The 21,942-nt window shown below is 42.0% G+C and overlaps 1 protein-coding gene across 4 annotated transcripts in view; it reads left to right on the top strand.

Moving 5' to 3' along the window:
• LIMS2 (LIM zinc finger domain containing 2) overlaps positions 1-16,825 on the top strand; it is a 98,839-nt gene extending 82,014 nt beyond the window's left edge. For 3 of the 4 annotated variants that reach the window (XM_069063328.1, XM_069063327.1, XM_069063326.1), the window contains exons 6-10: positions 1,525-1,675; positions 8,323-8,415; positions 12,260-12,308; positions 12,461-12,536; positions 13,691-16,825. In XM_069063328.1, the coding sequence (XP_068919429.1) occupies positions 1,525-1,675; positions 8,323-8,415; positions 12,260-12,308; positions 12,461-12,536; positions 13,691-13,838 (517 nt within the window). In that variant the 3' untranslated portion in view covers positions 13,839-16,825. The remainder of the gene's footprint in view (positions 1-1,524; positions 1,676-8,322; positions 8,416-12,259; positions 12,309-12,460; positions 12,537-13,690) is intronic. The other variant, XR_011163395.1, reaches the window with a different exon arrangement.
• The last annotated feature ends 5,117 nt before the right edge of the window (positions 16,826-21,942 follow it).

The following is a 21,942-nucleotide window of genomic DNA, read 5'->3' as shown; positions in this document are numbered from 1 at the left end:
TATTAGATGGGTGCCCTCTCTGAGGTCTCCACACACTCTGGCAAGCTGGTCACACACCCCAGAACCTTCACCCTAGACTGCAATCCAGATCCAAGCAGGTTAAAGCAAGAGCGATTACCCCTCAGACTGGTGCTTGGTCTCCCTGCACTCTGCAGGCCAGGAGCTGAAGCTGCCATGTAGCTGTGGCTATGCCGGGTGTCAGTGGCTTTTCGCCCCAGGAGCAAAAGCTGACATACTCCCAACTACTGGGTCCCAAAGTCCACACTGCACTGACCTCTCACTTGTCCTTCACATCTATGTGTTGATAATGCTGGACCGCCACAGCTGCTGCTGATCTGGAGTCCCTCAGGCCAGTGGCTGGTCAGGCCCGCCCTGGGGCTAAAGCCTTGGCGTGGGGCTGGGTTTGGCTCCCAGAGCACTGCCCTGGCCAATTCCCGCCGGCCTGCTGGGCTGTCCTCAGCGAGAAGTTAGCTTCTCCGTGTCATTTTGTGGGTTCTGCAGCTCCAAAGTTTGTTCAGAGTCCCCTTTTACATCGATTGGAGAAGGTGGTGAGAGCCACGTGGAGGTACTGCTTCTACTCCAGCATCTTGACTCTGCCCCCCCCCCCCGAATTCTTATACTGGTTACCACCTAAGTCCCGATGAATGATTGTCCCCTAGCATTATGAAAGGTACGGCTGGACAGATATATTTCGATTATTGCTCCTCCTGTACAGTCCTCCTTGTGCTAGGTGCTATGGGGGATCAAGAAAAGGAGAAGGCTTAGTCCCCGTCTTAAGGAAATGTACAGCCTGTTTGAGGAGGTAGCATCAACACTCAAGAAACATAACAAGACAATACTCTTGAGCTTCAGATCTTTAAAAGATTTCTTTAGTTTAGGAAGTATCTCCAAAGCAGATCACACCTCCTTCAGGCCTTAGTAGATGTTATTCATGACTTTCTGTGGTCAAAATGATTCCTTTCCTGGCGTAAGTTTCTGAGCATGAACCTTTCTCCACATAGCCAAGCTGATCCTTGCATTGATGAGCAGAGAGACTCTCAATGAACCTGGACCTGAGGCCTTTCCAGCCTGCTAGGATCTAACAGAGTTTAGCTAGCATAGCCTTTAAGAACCCAAGGTCGCTTCAATGCCAAGATGAGCCTTCTGAGTAGGACTTGAGTGGAGAATACCAGCTCTCATTAGGAGAGAACAGTGTATTTTTTTTAAAGTGCTTTGTGTGAGACTTTTTGGAATTAAATTTGACTAAACAGAATGTATTTAAAAAAAAAGATTTTTTTTCTGTTTATTTTCCTATTTGCTAATTTACTTTCTTCTATTTGGTTAAAAGAATTCCTCACCAGCCAAACTCCCTAAAAAGCATGGGAAATGATGAATTTAAAAGATGTGGACTCTTGAAGTCTCTCTTCTGCCTAACATTTCTGTTCTTGGAAGAATATCGAAAGCCATCACAGTCACAGGCAGGAAGTGACTACTGGCAAAGCCCAGCACCTCTTTGTCTCCTAAGGCCCTCTGTTTATGTTCTAGGAAGGAACTTACTGCGGAGGCCAGAGAGCTGAAAGGGGAACTTTACTGCCTGCCCTGCCACGACAAGATGGGGATTCCCATTTGTGGAGCTTGCCGGAGGCCCATTGAAGGCCGTGTGGTCAATGCCTTAGGAAAGCAATGGCATGTGGAGGTAAGTCCCCAGTCATTCAAGGTCTAAAATGCCAGAGTACTATAAAAATGCTAGGAGTCACTCACTGATTCAACTGTGAAAAAAACCAGGTAGTAATGGTGCACAAACCTTCTTCATCTACACTCACAGATGTGGATAGTAATGTCATCCTTAGGCAGAGCTTCTTCTCTTTCTCTTCCATTTTATTTATTTTTTTCTTTTTAATTAATTAATTTTTAGTTTTCAACATTCAGTTCCACATGATTCTGAGCTCCAAATTTTCTCTCAATCTCTCCCAGCCCCACCCCAAGATGGCATGCATACTGATTACCCCTTCCCCCAGTCTGCCCTCCCCTCCATAATCCCCCCTCTCTCATCCCCTTCCCCTCTACTCTCCTGTGGAGCAAGATACCCAATTTAGTGTGTATGTCATTCCCTCCCTAAGCCCAATTCAATGAGAGTAAGGTTGACTCATTCCCTTTTGCCTTCTTGTTCTTCCCCTCCATTGTAAGTTTTCCCTTGCCTCTTCTATATGAGATAATTTACCCCAATCTGTCTCTCCTCATCTCCTCTCATTATATTCCTCTCACCTCTCAATTTCACCTTTTAAATACCATTCCTTCCCATTAAATTGGTCCTGTGCCCTCTGTCTATGTATACCTGTACACATACATACACACACTCACAAATGTATTTATAAGCCCATATACCCTCCTATATATATATATATATATATATATGTATATACACACACACATTTATATTCCCTTCAACTATCCTCATACTGAGAAAAGTTTCATAAGGTACAATTATTGTTTTTCCATATAAGCATGTAAATAGTTCAACTTTGATAAGTTCCTTATGATTTCTTTTTCCTGTTTACCTTCTCATGCTTCTCTTGCTTCTTGTATCTGAATGTCAGATTTTCTATTCAACTCTGGTTTTTTCATCAAGAATGCTTGAAAGTCCTCTATTCCATTGAATGACCATATTTTCCCCTGAAACATGATACTCAGTTTTTCTGAGTAGGTGATTCTTGGTTTTAATCCCAGCTCTTTTGACCTCTGGAATATCATATTCCAAGCCCTTCCATCCCTTAATGTAGAAACTGATAGATCCTGTGTTATCCTGATTGTGTTTCTACAGTATTCAGATTGTTTCTTCTTTGCTGCTTGTAATATTTTCTCCTTGATCTGGGAACTCCAGAACCTGGCTATAATATTCCTAGGAGTTTTCTTTTAGGGATCTTTTTCAAGAGATGATCAGTGAATTCTTTCAATTTCTATTGTGCCTTCTGGTTCTAGAATATCAGGGCAATTTTCCTTGAGAATTTCTTGAAGGATGATTTCTAGGTTCTTTTTTTGATCATGGCTTTCAGGTAGTCCAATAATTTTTAAATTATCTCTCCTGGATCTACTTTCCAGGTCAGTGGTTTTTCCTATAGATATTTCACATTGCCTTCCATTTTTTCATTTGTTTGGATCTGTTTAATAGTATCTTGATTTCTCATAAAGTCATTAGCTTCCATTTGCTCCAACCTAATTTTGAAGGAATTATTCACTTCAGTGAGTTTTTGAAATTCTTTTTCTATCTGGCAAATTCAACTTTTTAAGGCATTATTCTCCTCATTGGCTTTTTGAGCCTCTTTTGCCATTTGAGTTAATCTATTTTTTAAAGTATTATTTTCTTCAGTCAGCTTGTTGACTCTCTTTTCATGATTTTCTTGCATCGTTCTCATTTCCCTTCCCAATTTTTCCTCCACTTCTCTTACTTGATTTTCAAAATCCTTCCTGAGTTCCTCCATGGCCTGTAACCAATTGCCATTTTTCTTGGAAGCTTTTGGTGCAGTAGTTCTGACTTCATTGTCTTCCTCCCATTCCATGCTTTGATCCTTTTTGTCCCCACAAAAGGAATCCAAAGTCAGATTGCTGTGCTTGCTTTGTTTCCTTTGCTTGCTCATGTTGCCACTCAATTACTTGACTTTTGAGCTTTTTGCCACAGTAGAACTCTGCTTCCACAGGGGAGAGCTTTGTCCCATTTGCTGGGCTTTTCACAGCTGCTAGAGCTATTAGGAGGGTACCATCTGTACAGCCCCCACAAACTCTGGCTCACTGGTCACACACCTCAGGACCACCACCCAAGACCACGATCCAGATCCAGGCAGGTTAAAGCAAGAGCAATTACCCTCTGAATTGTCACTTGCCCCCCCTACGATATGCAGGCCAGGAGCTCTGAAGCAGCCACGTGGAGGCAGCTGTAGGGCCACTGCCCCTCTGCCACTTCTAGCTCTGGGAGCAGGGGCCAGACCCACTCCTCCGTCACCCCCAGTTCCAACAGAGTTCTATGCTGACCTCTCACTTTTTCTTTGCCATTTATGGGTTGATAATTCTGGAAACCGCCACTGCTGCTGGTGATCCACTCTCCTGAAGTCCGATGCAGCCACTGGTTGGGGCCCCCTTGGGGCTAAAACCGTGGGCTCATGCGGGGCTGGGCTTGGCTCCCAATGTGCTTCAATGAACCCTTCCTTTCCACCTCCTGGGCTGCCTTCAATGGGAGATTTGTTTTTCTCTGTCACTTTGTGGGTTCTGTAGCTCTAAAATTTGTTTAGAGTCATATTTTGTAGGTATTTGAGGTGGTTATGGAGGGAGCTCAAGGAGTTTTCCTGCTTCTATGCTGCCATCTTGGCTCTGCCCCCTCCATTATAATTTTTAAGGAATCTCCAGATGAGGAGATTATCAACCCCAGGTGAGAACCTCTTTAGAACAAAGAGCATTCAAACTAATTAGCAGATTCTTTATTTAGGTTTAACCTTTCAGACTCTTCCTCATTTGGGGTGTGGTCACCTTGGACAGGATAAAGGTAGAACACCAGGCCTGGAAATTTGACCTTAGAGACTTAATAGCTGAGTGACCCTGGACAAGTCACTTAACCTTGTTTGCCTTAAGTTTTCTCATCTGTAAGATTAACTGGACAAGGAAATGGCAAACCACTCCAGGATCTTTGTCAAGAAAATCCCAAATGAACTGAACAGTACCTTGGTCAGAGATATGACCTTAATTTATAGTGACTTCCCAGTGCATTTCCCAACTTTTCATCTCCTCTGACTAGGCTAGTAACTAGGCAATGGTTATTTGCTTAAAAGCTCTGGAGTTCAGAATATTCCTGTTTTTAAGCAGTAGAAAAGGTATAGAAACTAGGGGGAAGGAAGGAACAGTGTGCAAGATTATTGTTTCTGATAAAAACTCAGCCAAATTTGTGGCCTTTGCATTATGCAAAAGAAAACATTCCCAGTCTGAAAAGACAATTTTTTTGGTCTTACCCTTTTATATCTTGCCAATTCATCCATTCAGTCAATCTCAGAGAGCACTTATTAAAGCCCTTTCTCGGGGGTAGGCACTGTTCTAAGCATTGGTAATGTACAGAAAAGCAAAAAACCAGTTCCTGCTTTCAGGGAGCTCACAGTCTAAAATTAGACTCAAAGTCCAAAAAGGGGCATGACTTACATCTCACTGTCTCTACTCCCTGTTCCAAGTCTGAAGGAACTGCTGACCCCCAATCTATCTCTGGTTTTTATCCTCCCCATTAGACTCTAAGCTACTTAAGGACCTGGGTTTGTAATTTTTCTTCCTTGTATTTCTTTGTCTCTTCCTTGATAAATGTTAACTGAATTAAAAAAAAAGCCTCTCTTTCTTATCTATTCGTGGATTATCTGTAGCTTTGAACAGAAATAAGCTTCTACTTGCTACTCTGAAGCTCCCAGGAGGCATTATAAACTTTGCTAAGGGAATGAAATCTCTTGAGGAAGCCATAATAAAGGTCTCCATTCCTCTTCCTTCTCTCTAATTTGCGAATATATTCTAAAGTCAAATACAGAAACTTCTGAGATTATTTGGACCACTTCTGCCCCTGCTTCATCATAGATAATAGAGAATTATCTTTGTGTACTTACATGTACAAATTCTGGCTTGTTCTAATATCTTAAATGGATCAACTACAAATAAAGTTATTGATCTGCTTAGCTGCTTATTCAGCTAAAACCATTTGTTCATTTGAACTAAGTGGACCCAGAAGGAATCTATGTATTGATTTGTCTGTTGTTTAATGAGAGAAAGCATAGCTTTTCACCCTATGCCCTGCTCCCTCTCTCTAATCCTCCCAGCCTCTGCTATGGGTTATTAGGTCCAGCTAACCCATTAGAACAATGCCTAGTGGGACCAGCCACATGACTGCCTTTTTCTTCCAAATAGTAACAAAGGCCAGGAATCCCAGAATTCTCGGACTGATAGAGATCTTCTGGAGGTCTTCTTGTTACCTGATTTTCAGTAGATGGCTTCCAGGCAGTGGGAAGGCATGCCTAGGATTAAACATTAGTCTAAGCAAGCTGAGTAGGTTTGTTTGACTCAGAGAGCCCTGGATGACCTCAACAAATCCTTCACTTGCAAAATAGGGACGATAATATACTTGTAGCACCCACTCATGGTATTGGGTTGTTGTGAAGAAATTGTTTTGTAAACTCCAAAATTCTACATAAATGTGTGCTATTATTGTATTATCTCAATTATACCTTCCGACTTAAAACCCCAGTGATTCAGCAAAGATAATACACAAATCTATCTAGATAATGGAGCTTTGATTTTACCAGAGAGTTCTGCCGTACTATACAGTAATGGAGATTAAAAATAGACACCCACTGAACCAAGAGGCAGACCAGAATCCATCCATCCAAATGAATTTTGCCTCTGTCAGAGTGGCTGCTTCAGAAGGTTGTTCACTGACTCCAGAGAGGCTGCTGTGTTTCAGGACATTTTGGGAATTCTTCCTAAGATAACAGATCTAGGATTGAAAGAAACATTAGAGAACATCTAAATTCCCTAATTTTACAAGTGAGGAAACTGAGTCCTAGAGAAGCCAGACGACTTATTTGCTCAAGTGTAAACAGGTGGAAGACATGGTGGAGACAGGTTTCTAACTATGATTATAAATGCAGTGTCCTTTGCAATGGAGCACCCTTTTTTTATGCCTTTCAGAGACAGGCACCTCCTCCTCCAAGGAGTCTCCTTTCTTTGTAGTCACATTTTGTTTCTGACCCCAGGCAGCATTACTTTGGCTTCATTACCCACTTTCTTCACCTAGATTTGGTTCTGATTGAATTTTGACTGTGTCCATAATTCAAATCCAACTGAAAAAAAAAGTCAAGGGAATGTACAAGAGGACATTATTTATTAGATGTTTAGTTTCTTGACAGCAGGGACAGTGTGATGCTTCATCTTCATAGCTCAACCCTTGGCACAGAAACTTTTTATTTTCTTGGTATAGATCCATGACTTTATTATGTAGGCAATTCTTAGCTTCCATGGATACCGATTAGCAACTCCTTTGTAATTTATGGTGCTAGAGACTTTGCTGGGACACTGAGATAAACTGATTTACGTGTGATTTATGCAGTTAACGCGTGTCAGGGATAGGATGTATATCCGGGTTGTCTTGACTCCCAGCTGACCTCCATTACCATGCTGCCTCTTGCTATAGTTGCATATTGTTATTCTTTTAATAAATGAAATTATTTAATAAATTTATTAAATAAATAAATTTAATTTATTCAATAAATTTAATAAGTAAATTTAATTTATTTAATAAATTTAAAAGTAAATTTAATTTATTTAATAGATTTAATAAGTATATTTAATTTTATTTAATAGATTTAATAAGTAAATTTAATTTATTTAATATATTTAATAAATAAATTTAATAAAATGAATTGGGATTGCCCTTCAGGTTCTGAAGGCAGTTCTGAAGGCAGTTCTGAAGGAGTCCACTTACAGGATTATTGTCATCAAAGGCATCTCCATGACTGTTGTTCAGTTGTGTCTGACTCTTCATGACCCCATTTGGGGTTTTCTTGGCAAAGATACTGGAGTGGTTTGCTAATTCCTTCTCTAGCTCATTTGACAGATGAGGAAACTGAGGCAAACAGGGTTAAATGACTTGCCCAGGGTCACATAGCTAGTAAGTGTCTGAAGCTGGATTTGAACTTGGTGTTCCTGACTCCAGGGCCAGTATTCTATCCACTTCATCTCCTAACTCTCCTGTGATTACAAATGGCCAAATAGTTGTTTATCTGCATTGGTTGAGAGAGTTTTCTATGTTGCTGGAATCACAGGCCCAGAACAAAAAAAAATAGTCATCCTTATAGGTTTGGGATTGTCCTTGAATTTTAATAAGCCAGCCAATCCCTGGTTTTCATTGTCCCAAGTCACTAGGAAAAATTGCAATCATGTATGACTCCTAAGGATTTGTTCTAAATAAGGTCTGTCTTTCCTTCCTGGGGACAACACAGCTCTCAGACCCACAAATGGCATGTAATTTAGAGAAGTGCCAGATTCTGAACCCCAGCTAAATGACATACATCCCAGCCAGCTCTGTCTGTTACTAGCTTTGCAACCATGAGAAAGTCTTTTAAACTCTTTGGGTATCAGTACTCCTTCTGTAAGATGAGGTGGTTGGACAAGACGGTGTCAGAGGCCCTTTGCAGCTCTAGATTTATGATTCTATGGCATGGAAATTTCTTTCAAGTTGTGAACTAAGGATTTGTATCTCTAGCACTTACAGGAATGGGTGGGTGCCTTGGTTCTCAGGGCATTGACAGTATTTGCTTTCTTCCTCGACAGCATTTTGTCTGTGCCAAATGTGAGAAACCATTCCTGGGTCACCGACACTATGAGAAGAAGGGCCTGGCATACTGTGAGACACATTATAACCAGGTAAGCTTGACCCACCTTGGGAAGACCATGCCACTAGGAGATCAGCAGGGCTTTTTAGATGGTGATCTTGGGTTGAACCTGTGAAATCAGCCTGGACTCCAAGGGGAAGCCTGGGACATGCTGGGGGATTAAAAGCCATTCAGTCATTGAATAAAGACTGACATAACCCTTCTTCTGTGCCTGCCTCTTTGCCAGTTACTTTGAGGGACTTATGAGAAAAAGCCTTGGTCATAACCTTTGAGGAGTTTACAACAGTGTCTAGTTGGGGAAAGAAGACTAAAAAAATGAGAACATTAGAAAACAAGAACAGGAAATATGTGCTAAATTATAGCTCATAAGTGCCATGGGAATTTTTTGTGGATGTAGTGGAGTGGGCTGCTGTAGGGCTTAAGGAAGGTTTTCTGAGGGAAGTGGGACTTGAGTTGGACCTTGAAGAATTTGGACATGTAGACAAGAAGGAAAGTCATTCCAAGTATTTGGAATAGTTTTAGCAAAGATATGATGGTTAGAATGGATAGAGTATATTTAGAGTACTCTTACGGGACCAGGCAGGCTAGGACAGAGGGTTCTTATTGAAGAGTTAATTCTAAAGAGTCTGGTTGAACGCCCGACTAGGGAATTTTAGCTTTTTCTTATGGGTGATGGGCAGCCTTTGAAGATTTTTGAGCAAAGGGCTGACATGATAAATGTGCTTTTTAAGGATGGTTCTTTTCACATCTGTAGACTGGGTAGATTGGAAAGAGGGCAAACCAGAAGTAGGTGCAGGATGAAGTGATGAGGACATAGATTGATAGGACCTTGACCCCAGAGCTGAAGCTCTGGATTTACACAGATTGGAATCAGTCTTAGTGGTTTCTCACACAAATCTCTTCTTGTCCAATGGCCCCACCCTAATCCTCCAGAGAACAGCAGAATTTGGCTTGTGTCTAGGTTTCTGCCACAAAAGGGAAAGGGACCTCAGTTCCCATGTAAACATAGGCTAATAATACATCAAACATAGGATGGGATTTATTTCACTGAAGAGAAAATACAGAGGACCCACACCCACATCCATAAAGTCAAAACTTTTGTCCTTCCCCATCCAGTGACCTGCCTCATCTCCAGCAGGAACCTACATAGTTATCTGACTTATAGTACTTTCCTGGAGCTGAGCCCTCTTTTCTGCCCCCAGAAACCAGTGTTGCTAAAGATTCAAATAAACTGCCTTTCCCCCATGAATCCTTTTTCCAGGTTTAGAAGACTCCCTTGAGTTTATCCCTGTTCCCCTCCCAACCACCAGGGTACATCACTTGGGGTCACAGAGAGTTAATCCCTTCCCCCTGGACCTGCACACTCTATATAACTCTCATCACTAATGAAAGGAATAAGAACTCAAGATCCTATTCCAGCATCTCATAGTGGTATGGAGATGACTCTGAGTTCTTGAAGGTTTTGAAGAGTACAAAATCTTGTAAGGTTTTTTGACAAGGGAAAGGCTTCAAGTGCAGTTTTACAACAGGTTATGTCTACACTGTGAGGATCAGCCTGGTTAAGCTTGGAGAGAATCATCCCCAGTAGGCTGATCACTTGTATAACTAGATATTATTATTATCATTACTGTTATCATCATTATTATTATCATGCCTGTTGCCTTTGAGAGAAAATATAAACTTCTTGTTTGACATTCAAAACCCATCACAACTTGGCCCCAACCTCTCTTCTCAGACTGGCTCCACATTCCTATCCCTTATGTACTCTATAGTGCTGCCATAATGGGCTGCCTTGGATCTCCTGCCTCAGGCCTTTCATAGGGTCATAGAGCTTGAGCTAGACCATCAGAATCCATCAAATCCAGCTCCCTCATTGTATATATGAGGAAACCGAGGCCCAGAGAAGTGTAAGGCTGAACAGGTGGTATTAGGCATCAGAGGGAGGATTTTGCACCCTCTACTTTGCTTGGTTCCATTCTTTCTTCTCTGTTCCCAGTGCTTTCACCATAAGCCATGTCCTTATCTCATGCTGTGATTACCTAAACAGCCCCATTTCCTCCCTCCCAGCCCTTTCAATCCATCCTGCAGATCAGTGTCTGATAACTCTTCCCCTAATCTCAGCTTGGTCTCTGGTTCCCCTCTGTCTGCTGTATCTACACCAGGAGCCTGGCTTTCTGGATCCACAGCTACCGTGTTTCCCCGATAATAAGACCTATCCCGAAAATAAGCCCTTCCCTTACTGTGTAAGATTCCTCTAAAATAAGCCCTCCCCCAAAAATAAGCCCTCCCCCGAAAATAAGCCCTATTGAGATTGCTACTGTAGTGAAAGTGATCCCCTGCGCTACATGCTACATTACGGTACCCTCTGTATGCACCGTCTCCCCCCTCCCCCCCGTGAAACGCACGCCGCGCTCCGAGCTGCATCCAATCAGAGCTGCAGCAGTGAGCGCATCATCCTGTTCTTCCTCAGTGATTTGCTTATTGAATAAAAGTACATTTTTTTGTTCACATTTACCTGTTTATTAAAATTGCTGTCAATGTTCATTAAAATAAGCCCTCCCCTGAAAATAAGCCCTCTGGTGTTTTTCTGTCCAAAAAAATTAATAAGACAGTGTCTTATTATCGGGGAAACACGGTAGCTGTCTTCCCCAGCTTCATGAAACAATTTTCTTGCTACTCCTTCATGGGAATCCTCCACTTTACCTTATGAAACAAGACAGTTCAGGTGAATATGATAACAGCAGGGGAGTAATCCCAGGGCCATTTCATGGGGACCTTCTGAAGACATTCTCCCTGCTTCCTTTATTACCTGATATAGGAGACTGACTCTGATGGTGGGAATTTCAGACAAGATGGTGGGGGAAGGCTGGGGAATTAGGATAGAATAGGATAGGATAGGATGCTAGAGCTAAAAGATCCCAAAGAGTTCATCTCCTCCAGTCTCCTCATCTTATAGATGAGGAAACAAACTCAGCAAGCTTACCTAATTTACCTAAGGTCACACATCCCTTCAGCTGCAGAACTAGAATGAGACAATGAGCCAGACATTTCTGGGTGTCTCCTAACTCAGAGCTTAGTGTTCAGCCAGTCAAGAAGCATTTATTAGATGCTTACTATGTGCCAAGCACCGTGCTAAACAGTCAGGTAACAAAATGCACAATTCTACCTAAGGTCACACATCCCTTCAGCGGCAGAACTAGAATGAGACAATGAGTCGGACATTTCTGGGTGTCTCCTAACTCAGTGTTTAGTGTTCAGCCAGTCAACAAGCATTTATTAGATGCCAAGCATCGTGCTAAACAGTCAGGCGACAAAATGCACAATTTTAATTGGGGAGACAACATACAAATCATTGTGATACCTGACAGGCCATCAAAGGAGAGTTTTAAGCTTGGAGCCTCGAGTATCCCTCACACAATATCTCCAGGCTTGATATAATGTTTGGAACATAGTAGGCAATTAATAATAAATTATATAATAATAAATAAAATAATAATAAAAATAATAAATGCGTGTTGTCTGACTGACTGACTATGCAGGCCACAAACCTACCTCTCTTAGGCCAAGGATCTCAGGTCCCAGAGTCAGAAGGAGGCCCATGTACCCAGTGCTCAGAAAACGAAGAATAAACAGAAGGACAAATGCCTTCCAAAAATCTGTCAAATGGGGATATGATGGACTCCAAGGCCTGGTGTGTGTGACTAGAAAGGAAGATGAGAGAGAGTATTCAGAGGATTAAAATGGGTGCGTGAGGAGGTTCCTACAGTGCTTCTGTGAAATGTCTATTTCATGCTGCATGCAGCTGGTGGTTGGGAGAAGATGAATGCCTTCATCTGCCCCAAATAACTCCCCATTGTGTCTGCTCTGCCCCACAGCTCTTTGGGGACGTCTGCTACAACTGCAGCCACGTGATCGAGGGAGATGGTAAGGCCCGTTCTGTCCTCCCCAGGTGTCCTTTCCCTCTGGGCCGCTCCAGCTCTCTCTGCACATCTGGCCTTGTCCGATCCACAGCAGGGATCTGGGCCCCTGTTGTTCGGCCTCCACATAATTTCCCTCTGTCTGTGCTCTTTTGGCAGTGGTGTCGGCTCTCAATAAGGCCTGGTGCGTGAACTGCTTCTCCTGCTCCACCTGCAATATTAAGCTCACACTGAAGTAAGTTCCTCCTGGCCCTCCAGACCCTCAGGAGTAATACTTTCCAGGGCTAGACCTAGGACCTGGGTCTGTGATTTCATCAGTCTAAGGAACTTCAAGATAAAGAAACACCATTTACCAATGCAAATTGGCCCCTTCTCTTCGATTTAAAACCTTAGAGCGTTCCCTAGAGCAGAGATGTCAGCCTTGTAATGATTCCTGAGTCTAGACTGAGCCAGATTAAAATGTAATTGGGAAATATCTAGCAAGATAAATAAAAAATACAATGCAACATAGATAAAGTAAATTTGTGGTTTTCTGAGTTTGACATCTCCGCCCTAGAGAACTGAGAAGTTAAGTGACTTACCCAGGGCCACATAGCCAGTTTATATTAGGAGTGGAACTTCAACTCAGGCATGTATAAATAAATATATGTAAGCAATGACTCCTTCTTACAGCACCAACTTGACTTTTTCTTATCTCTTAAGTTTTCTACAAACCCCTCAATTGGCCTTATTCCCAAAGAACTCTGGAAGTTTGGGAGGTCATTGAGGGCCCCCATCAAACAAGTGTCAACCAGAGGCCAGAGGGTCACATTTTGCTTTTTGCTGACTCCTGTAGGAGCTGCTGGATGAATGCTAGAGAGTAATAATAAAGCAACAGCAGCTAGCATTTATATAGTGCTTTAATATTTGCAAAGAGCTTTTATATATGTTTCTTAATGATGACAGTGATCCTGTGAGATAGGTGCTGTTATTATCCCCATTTTGCAGATGAGGACACTAAGGCAGAGAGAAGTTAAATGACTTAGTTAGAGTCACATAGCTAGCAAGCATACGTGGCAGGATTCAAACCCAGGTCTTCCTGGCTCTACGTTTAGTGTTCTGTCTATTACACCAAGGTGCCAGTCAAAGGCATTCTGGCTTGGGTCTTAACCAAGGAAGGAGCCACCTTACAGAGTAGCAGAGGATGTAGGAACAGGTAGGACATTGGCAGGTGTCAGTCTGGACAAGAGCAGAGGGTATTGGAGAAGGCTTGCAGATAAAACACTGTATCAATTGAAAGTAAATGTATGCTTTCAGAGGGAAAGATTTCCTGATTTAAAATGCAGAGTGTCTCATGGCCCTGATCACGGACTTCTGTCCCTAATGGTCAAAACTTTCCTTTTCCCAAAGGAACAAATTTGTGGAGTTTGACATGAAGCCCGTCTGTAAGAAATGCTATGAAAAATTTCCTCTCGAGCTGAAGAAAAGGCTGAAGAAGCTGTCCGAACTGGCCTCCCGGAAAGCTCACCCCAAGGCTGTGGACTCAAATTCTTTCTGAAAAGCCTCTGCTGGGATTGCGTCCTCACCACGGCCATGCTGATTTTTTCCCATCCGCTCCCCCTCTCTCTTCTTTTTTTCATCATCCTTTTCTCCCCTTTCTACTTCTCTTGCTTCCCCCTTTTTTCCTCTTTTCCTTCACATTTATTGTCCTCTTCCTGACATCTCTTGCATACACTGATTGGGGCTCTGAAATCCTAAGAGCACTCACTAAGGCAGAACCTGTTGAGGGCTGAGGAAATAGGGGAAGAGAGAGGATGCAGGAAGTAGATGAGACCTGTATACCCCATTCCTAGAGCCCACAGCTGGTTTGCTGCTCTCACCGCCACAAGATTCTGGCATTCCCCAACTCTAATTTCTGTGACCCTTGGCGAGTGTTCCAGCAACATTCAGTTGGAGATTAAACCACACAGTGAGTGGGAATACAACTAAAACCCCCTGTTGTCTGGAAATGCACCAGACACAATTGAAGCCCTCATTTATGGACCCAACCAAGAATCCTTTAGAAATCATGATTCCTTTTTCCTTCATTCCTTGGGAGATTTTATAGCTCAGTGGGCAATGGCCTTCCCATTCCCTTTCTACAAGTTCTCTCTTCCTGGTGACTCATATTTCATTACCATCTGACTGAGAAATTCCCTTCTTCTTTTAATGATTCTTGACCTGGAAACCCACCCCCAGTGGGTCTATCGATAGATTATTTCAGTGGACTTGAATGAGGAAAAAAGCTTTTTATACATATATATATATAAATATAATTTTTCCCCTCATATAATTGATTTTCTTTGTAATTATACACATTTTATGCATTTAAAAGCATAGTTCTGCAAAGGGGTTCATAAGCTTCACTAACCTCCCAAAAGGGTCCATGACATCAAAAATGTTAAGATCCCCTGCTTTCGGGCCACATCAGACCCTGCTGAGATGCCTTAACCCATTAATGAGGTGACTTTCTCACTCCCAGAGCCTTGGCCACCTTGCAGCTGGTGTGGCCCTGTTAGACTCAGTTTAATTAAACAAGTATTCATTGAGTAATCACAGTACTATGCTAGAAGCTGTGGAGGAGCCAAAGAAAGCAAAATAACCATCTCCCATTTATAGAGTGCTCTCAGTTTTACACAGCCCTTTTCTTGCAACAACTCTGTGAGAAGACATAGTCCTTTCCCTTAAAGAGATCATGGTCCCATTGGGGAGACAAGAATCAAACACGTAACACATTTTGAAAACTGTATCTCCTCACAACAGATAATAAAATGAAGGTTTGTGGGCTACAAATCCCAAATGCTCTAGAAAGGCAGCAGAGACAGACAGATAGAGAGACAGACCAGCATGCACTGGGATGCTGAGAAAGCAGGAAGCAGGACCTGGCTGGGCCTGGAAGGATGGACAAGCCTTGGATAGGTGAAAAAGTAGAGAGTGGATGTTGAAAGTGAAAGGAACAGGAATGAACACAACCTTCAGGGATGCCATGGTGAAAGGCTAGATCATGCAAAACCTGGGTGCCCACAGTCATAGCACCCTTAGGTCAGAAAAATCAGCGTAGGCCCAAAGGATGGCTTCTTCCACAAGACCGTGCTGAAAAGGGAAGTTATCCTCACGTTATCCCTAACAGGCCCACCTGCCTGTTGACTTTCTTCAGGGTTCTAGGGAGGGGCCAGGTATTTTATCCCCCCTGGAATTTCAGTGGCTTCAGCCAGACCCTACAGTGTGGTGTGGAGCCAGTGAGTTTGACAGGAACAGGCAGGGCATGGCGTAAGAGCAAGAGAAAAGAAGGAAACATCTGTAGGATTGACAGAAACCTGCAATCCATGTATTGCCAAATACTTACTGAGCACCTTTTTGTCTATCTTTATCCCCAAAGACTACTTGCTTGAGGAGGGTGGGTGAGTGGGCGAAATAAATGAACAGCCCGTGGGTAGATTCATCTGGTCCCAAATAGGAATCCCCTATACTGGGGACAGGGGCCCACCCCTTTACTCTCTCATATTGCTCAGCACCAGAACATCATACGGTATCATTACAGAAAGAGAGAGCTGAGAGCGACCTTCTTTGTTTGACAGGTGAGAAAAATGAGACCTAGAGAGGAAGGGCTTGGCCTAAGGTTATAAGGCTTGGAAGTGACGGCCTTAGGACCTGAGCCTAGGTCCTCTTGCTCTCACCCCTGTACGGTGCTGCCTCACTGTAATGAAACCTGTTATTTGACTCCTCTACTTTTCATATCTTGGGATCCGTATTTATTATTATTTGCATATAGACATCACATAGGACAGAAAGCATTCACATGCACTGATTTGCAAAGCCTGGACTAGCAATTCCTACACATCTCAGTACTTATAGACAGAAAACATGAAACGGTTTCTTTCCTTCTATCCTTCCTTCCAACCAGCTATGTTAGGACAGCTTTCAGCTGGATTAGATTCAGGATAATTATCTTATGATGGATGGCTTTCTCTGGCCAGAGAGAAGATTCACAGTCTCCTAGAATGTTAGGTTTAAAGAAGCCTTACGCGACATCATATCCATCCTCATTCTACAAATGAGGAAACTAGGACATGGAGAGGGTTGAGTCACTCATCTAAGATCACATGTCTAGTTAGTACTGGAAGAAGGTCTAGAACCCAGGGCTCCTGATTCCCAGTCCAAGGTTCTTTCCATTATGACACTGATGCATGTCTGGACTAGAGTAAGAGCTATTGTTTCATACTGAGGAAGGCAAAGGCTCAGCCTCATAGATGCTCTTATGCTGATACCGGCCTTGGATAAGTGCATTGTCACAAGGAAGAGAGAAAGAACTTTCCCGTTGAGTCCTGGGTGATGGACCCTTTTGTAGAGGTTGGTTTGAGGCTACTGAAGCCATGCACTGTAATCCTGTATGTACCAGTGTTGCCTATCAACTACAACACATGAGGTTTATTGTAATTCATTCTCATTGCTTTGCACAATAAAGATTTACGAGAATAAAGGTGGTTGTGAGCTCATAAAATAAAATGACTTGGAGATCCTGCAGAATATACTTAATAATCGCCATCCCCAACAAGCACAGTGAAGTGGCTTCTAAGGGCTTGTGTTTAGGAGTCCAGCTGTGGTGATATCTGGCTGGTCCTTCCACAATGACTCACCCTACCAGAGGCCTTAGTCACTGATTCTGCCCAGTTATGAGAGAAAGAGAGAACACCTACCTGGGAAGTAAATGTGACAGAGGGGAGGAATACAGAATGTTTCCCATTCAGGTAGCATGGAAGATAGCTCAGAACTGGAGAGAGAAGAAAAGAGCTTGCATACCCAAGGGAAAATGGGGGCTGGAAATTCATTTGGGGCCAATTCTCTCCCCAAAGAGGTTACTCTGGGCAGACAACCAGGCTGGGACCACATACCCTCAACACAAGAAGGTTGAAGATGTCCAATGTTGTGGGGTCTCTGCAGCAGTGGAAGGGAGAGGTACCAAAGAGAGAGGAGGAAAACAAGAGACAAATAACAGAATAAATAAAAGACTTGAAAGACCAAAAGTTCAAGAGAGAAACCAAGCAAAATCATGGTTTGCAAAGTAGATAAAACAAAAAGAGGATCATAAAGAAAAAAGGAAGAATTGAGTTCAGTATTATGAACATGTAATATACTTTCAAGGAAAGTGAATCCAAACTCAATCAAAAAAGCAATTCTGTAGAATCCCTGGAGATGATGTAATAATAACAAGAAACTGCAGAATGGTTCAAAAGAGAAATAAAAATTGTAGATGAAGGAATTAGGAATAAATTAGGTCAGAAATCAGATTTTTCAACATGATTTTAAAATAGAAAGGTACCAAACTTAGATGTGACAATGGATAATAATTTCTCCAAAGTTTTGAAGGAAAGAGGGAGAGAGAGGGTGAGAGAGAGAGAGAGAGAGAGAGAGAGAGAGAGAGAGAGAGAGAGAGAGAGAGAGAGAATGAGAATAACAGATTCAGAACACAAAAATGCAAAAGTGGAAGAAATTGTCAGAAGAGAAGTAAAACAGCAACAACTTGAAAAGAACACATGAATATTATATTTGCCAAAACAGCTTATCTTGTAGACAATGTGCAGAGGCAATTTAAGGATTGTAGTTCTCCCAGAAGGAGACAGATTAAAACTTGCATATCATACTGCAGGGGGTAATAAAAACCAACCAACCAACAAACAACAACTGCCCAGAACTTTTGCATGTAGACAACAAAGCACTGATTGACTGAATCTATAGATTGCTGTCAGAGAAAAGCCCCATGCTTGAACCTCAGATGCAGGTAGGGGTAAAATTGAGCATTGTCTTTTTTTTTTTTTTTAAGCAATCAGGGTTAAGTAACTTGCTCAAGGTTACACAGCCAGTTATTTCTGGGTGAGGTGCTGAGTGTCTGAGCCCGGATTTGATCCAGGTCATCCTGACACTGGAGCTGGTGCTCTTACTCGCTGAGCCACCTGGCCACCCCAAAATTGAGCATTTTCAAAAGCAAACAACAAATTTTTCTGCAGCCAAGAGAAAGACTTACAGATATGAAGGACTGTCCATTTGAGTCAGCCAGCATTATGTTTCAGGGGTGAGAAATCAAAGAAGAAACTGGAATGGTATATTTTAAAACACCAACAACAAAGGAGCTCAAGCTGGAACCCAAAATGTCTCATAATGAAAAAAAAAAGATGTACTTTCAACATTAGAGGCATCTGAGGCATTTCTGCAGAGATGCCATAGAAGCAGTGAGGATATTTGGTTTACAAAAATCCCCCAAACACAGGTAAATATTATGAGTTGTTGTTTAGTTGTGTCTGACTCTTTTTGACCCCGTTTGGGGTTTTCTTGGCAGAGATACTGGAGTGCTTTGCTATTTCCTTCTCCAGTTCATTTTACAGATGAGGAAACTGAGGCAAACAGGGTTAAGTGACTTGCCCAGGGTCACACAGCTAGTAAATGACTGAAGCTGGATTCAAGCTCAGTAAGACAAAGTCTTCCTGACTCTCTCAGCCTGCTGCTCTATCCACTGCACCACCTAACTGCCCCCAAAATAATAAGAATAGCTAACATTTATACAGTGTTTTAAGGTTTGCAACACACTTTACATATGTAATCTTACATTTGATTCTCAGAACATCTCTGTAAGGTAGGTGCTAATATTACTCCCATTTTATAGCTGAGGTTGGAAGAGGGTAAGTGAATTGCCCCCTGCCTTATGGCCAAGAAGTTCCTAAGGCAAATACAAACTCAGGTCTTCCTTCATTTTATCCATTAGACCACCCAGCTGCTTCTATAAGCACAATCATCAAGAGAGGACTCAGTAATGAAACCAAGGCTTTCGTGTTTATGTTATTTAAATAAAAAATAACTGAACTCAGAAGCAAAAGGAAAAAGGTCAAAAAGCCCAAAGGGGTTGAAGATTTAAGGCAAAAGAAGGGAGGAAGGGCTGTGCTACGTCCTGTGATCCACTACAAAGCACTATCTTCTGCCAGAAGAATAGCACAGTGGGAATCTGCAAAGAAGGGGAGAAGGGAGGTGAGAGACAGGAAAGCTGGAGATTCACCCTCATCAAGTACATGGGTAAACAGAGGAGGGATAATCATTTCTCTAATCTATTAACAAGAATGGAGTCTGTTGGGGACTGGCTTATAAGCAATGGAAGGAAAGTATTGGGATGGGTCAGTAGAAAGAGGGGTCTCAGTTTAGAAGGGGAAATGAAAGGGTGGTACTGAAACCATTGCCATGGTGGTGGTGGGGAGGGGTGTATGTGTTCATTCTAAGAATCAACAAGGGGTAAGAGTCATCTAGGGAATATTTGCACATTAGGAGACCACCTTTCTTGAGAAAAGTTGGTTTGTTTTTTAAAGAAAGTGTTGTACCTCCCAGAACTACCTATTATCCTAGGAGAGTGGATGAATGAGTCCCTAAGGACGGCCAGCCTCCAGGGTCTTAGGGATAAGATTAGAACCAGAGTTAGGATAACCTGGTCTTAGAAGTGATGTGTAATCATGGTTGTTGCTTCTTGTCCTTTGCTCTTGAAGAGGACCAAATGACACCACTATATTGGACTCAAGGCACCTCGTGTCCGACTTTGGCTGATCAGACCGATTGGAGCTCAGAAGGCTCTACCACAGTCAGGTACAAATAGTCCACGTGAACATTTAGGGTGGAGATGTCTCTACATTTGCCTATCTCAAATCTTATTTCTTTTAAGAGACTGCAATTCGGCTTATTTGATGCAGCACCCATGATGGGTGGTCCTTTGCAAGTGTCTCCCACGAGAGGCAATCGATTTCAAAGTTCTCCAGAGAGACCTTGACATTGTCCTTGTATCACTTCTTCTGACCTCCACGTGAGTGATTGCCTTGAGAGTGTCATTTAGGCAAATGCACATTTGGCATTTGAACAACGTGGTCTGCCTATTGGAAGTACACTCTCCGCAGTAGAGTTTGGTGCTTGGTAGTTTAGCTTGAGAAAGGACTTCAGTGTCCAGCACCTTATCCTTCCAGGTGATCTTCAGAATCTTCCTAAGACAATTCAAATGAAAGCGATTCAGTTTCTTGGCATGGTGCTGGTAGACTGTCCAGGTTTCACAGGCACACAATAACAGCATAATGGCTCTGTAGACCTTCAGTTTGGTAGGTAGTCTAATAATACTTCTCTTATACACTTTCTTTTGGAGCCTACCAAACACTGAGTTAGCTCTGGCAATGTGTGTGTCAACTTCATCATCTATGTGAACATCCCTGGAAAGCATACTGCCAAGGTAAATGAACATAGCATTCAATAGCTCTCCATTTGATATAACCACATATATTTGGTGTGGTGCTGGCTGGTGGAGAATCTATGTTTTCTTGGTGGCAATTATTAGGCTAAAATTGGCACAGGCAGTAGAAAATCAATCTATACTTTGTTGTATCTTGGCTTCAGAGGCTGCATTGAGTACACAATCATCTGCAAACAAAAAATCACTAACTGGCTCTCTCTTCACTTTAGTCTTGGCTTGTAGTCTTTTCAAGTTGAATAGTTTACCATCAGTGTGGTTGCTGGCCTTGATGTTGTTTTTACCCTCATTGACAACATTGTCTGACAACATTGCTGAAAACATCATGCTAAAAAGTATGGGAGTAAGCACACAGTCCTGTTTCACTCCATTGGTGACTGGGAAAACACAAGAACATTGTCTATTATCCAGAACATTGGCAAGCCACGCTGTCATGAAACTGATGTACAACATTGATGGCCTTCTCTGGGCACCCAAAATTTGCCATAATTTTTGACAAGCTCTTATGACTGACTGTATCAAAGGCCTTGGTCAGATCAATAAACTTGGTGTACAGATCTCTGTTCTGCTCCTTGCATTTCTCCTGGAGTTGTCCAGCAGCAAACACTAGCCTTCCTAACCCAACACATAGAATGACTCCTGCTACATCCCACTGCTTGCATTTACTGTTATTTCCCTCATCTATTGATATTTTAAGAATGGGCATAATAGAAAAGAGAGGGGATGGAATAAGATCATTAAATGCAATAACAAAAATGGGGTAGAGGAGGGAATTCAATTTGTTACTTCAGAAGCTATATCCTCCTGACAGAGACAGAAAGCCTAAAGAAAGAACAAATAAAGGTATAACCCATATATTGGAAAGTAGAAGTCATAATAAACTAGAAAGAGAAATAAGGAGGACAAAACAAAGGAAATCTTCTTGGAAAATGGTGACACAAAAGAATGTTATTTGAAGTAGAGACTGGATGAAAGTGGGGAAGGAAGATTTTGAATTACACACTTAGTTTAGCAGGGAAAGAGAAAGAAAAGGAATAGAAACAGATAAGTAAAAAGAAAGAAATATTAACAATTTAAGTAAACCCAAGGAACTTGAGGTAAGCTAAGTAAATGAGAGTGTACTGTGGAACCAAACTAGCATCAAAATAACAAAGGAAACTAATCATTGAAGCAAAATGCTAACTTAAAAGAAAAAGATGATTAAATAAATACAAAAGAAATAAAAGTAGGAAAAACAAACCTAACAATATTAACCCCAAATGTAAATAATTAAAGAATACAACAAAATGAAAAAGAGAATCAGAATGGATAAGAAAACAAATTTGTTATATAAGATAATATTTATGTAAAATTTGCT

Source organism: Petaurus breviceps, unplaced genomic scaffold (assembly GCF_028583685.1).
Source record: "Petaurus breviceps papuanus isolate PSGF00001 unplaced genomic scaffold, PetGlider_PUasm1.0 90556, whole genome shotgun sequence".
Taxonomy (NCBI): Eukaryota; Metazoa; Chordata; class Mammalia; order Diprotodontia; family Petauridae; genus Petaurus; species Petaurus breviceps.
The sequence above is the reverse complement of the archived record's forward strand: the minus strand, read 5'-3'. Positions and strand labels throughout refer to the sequence as shown.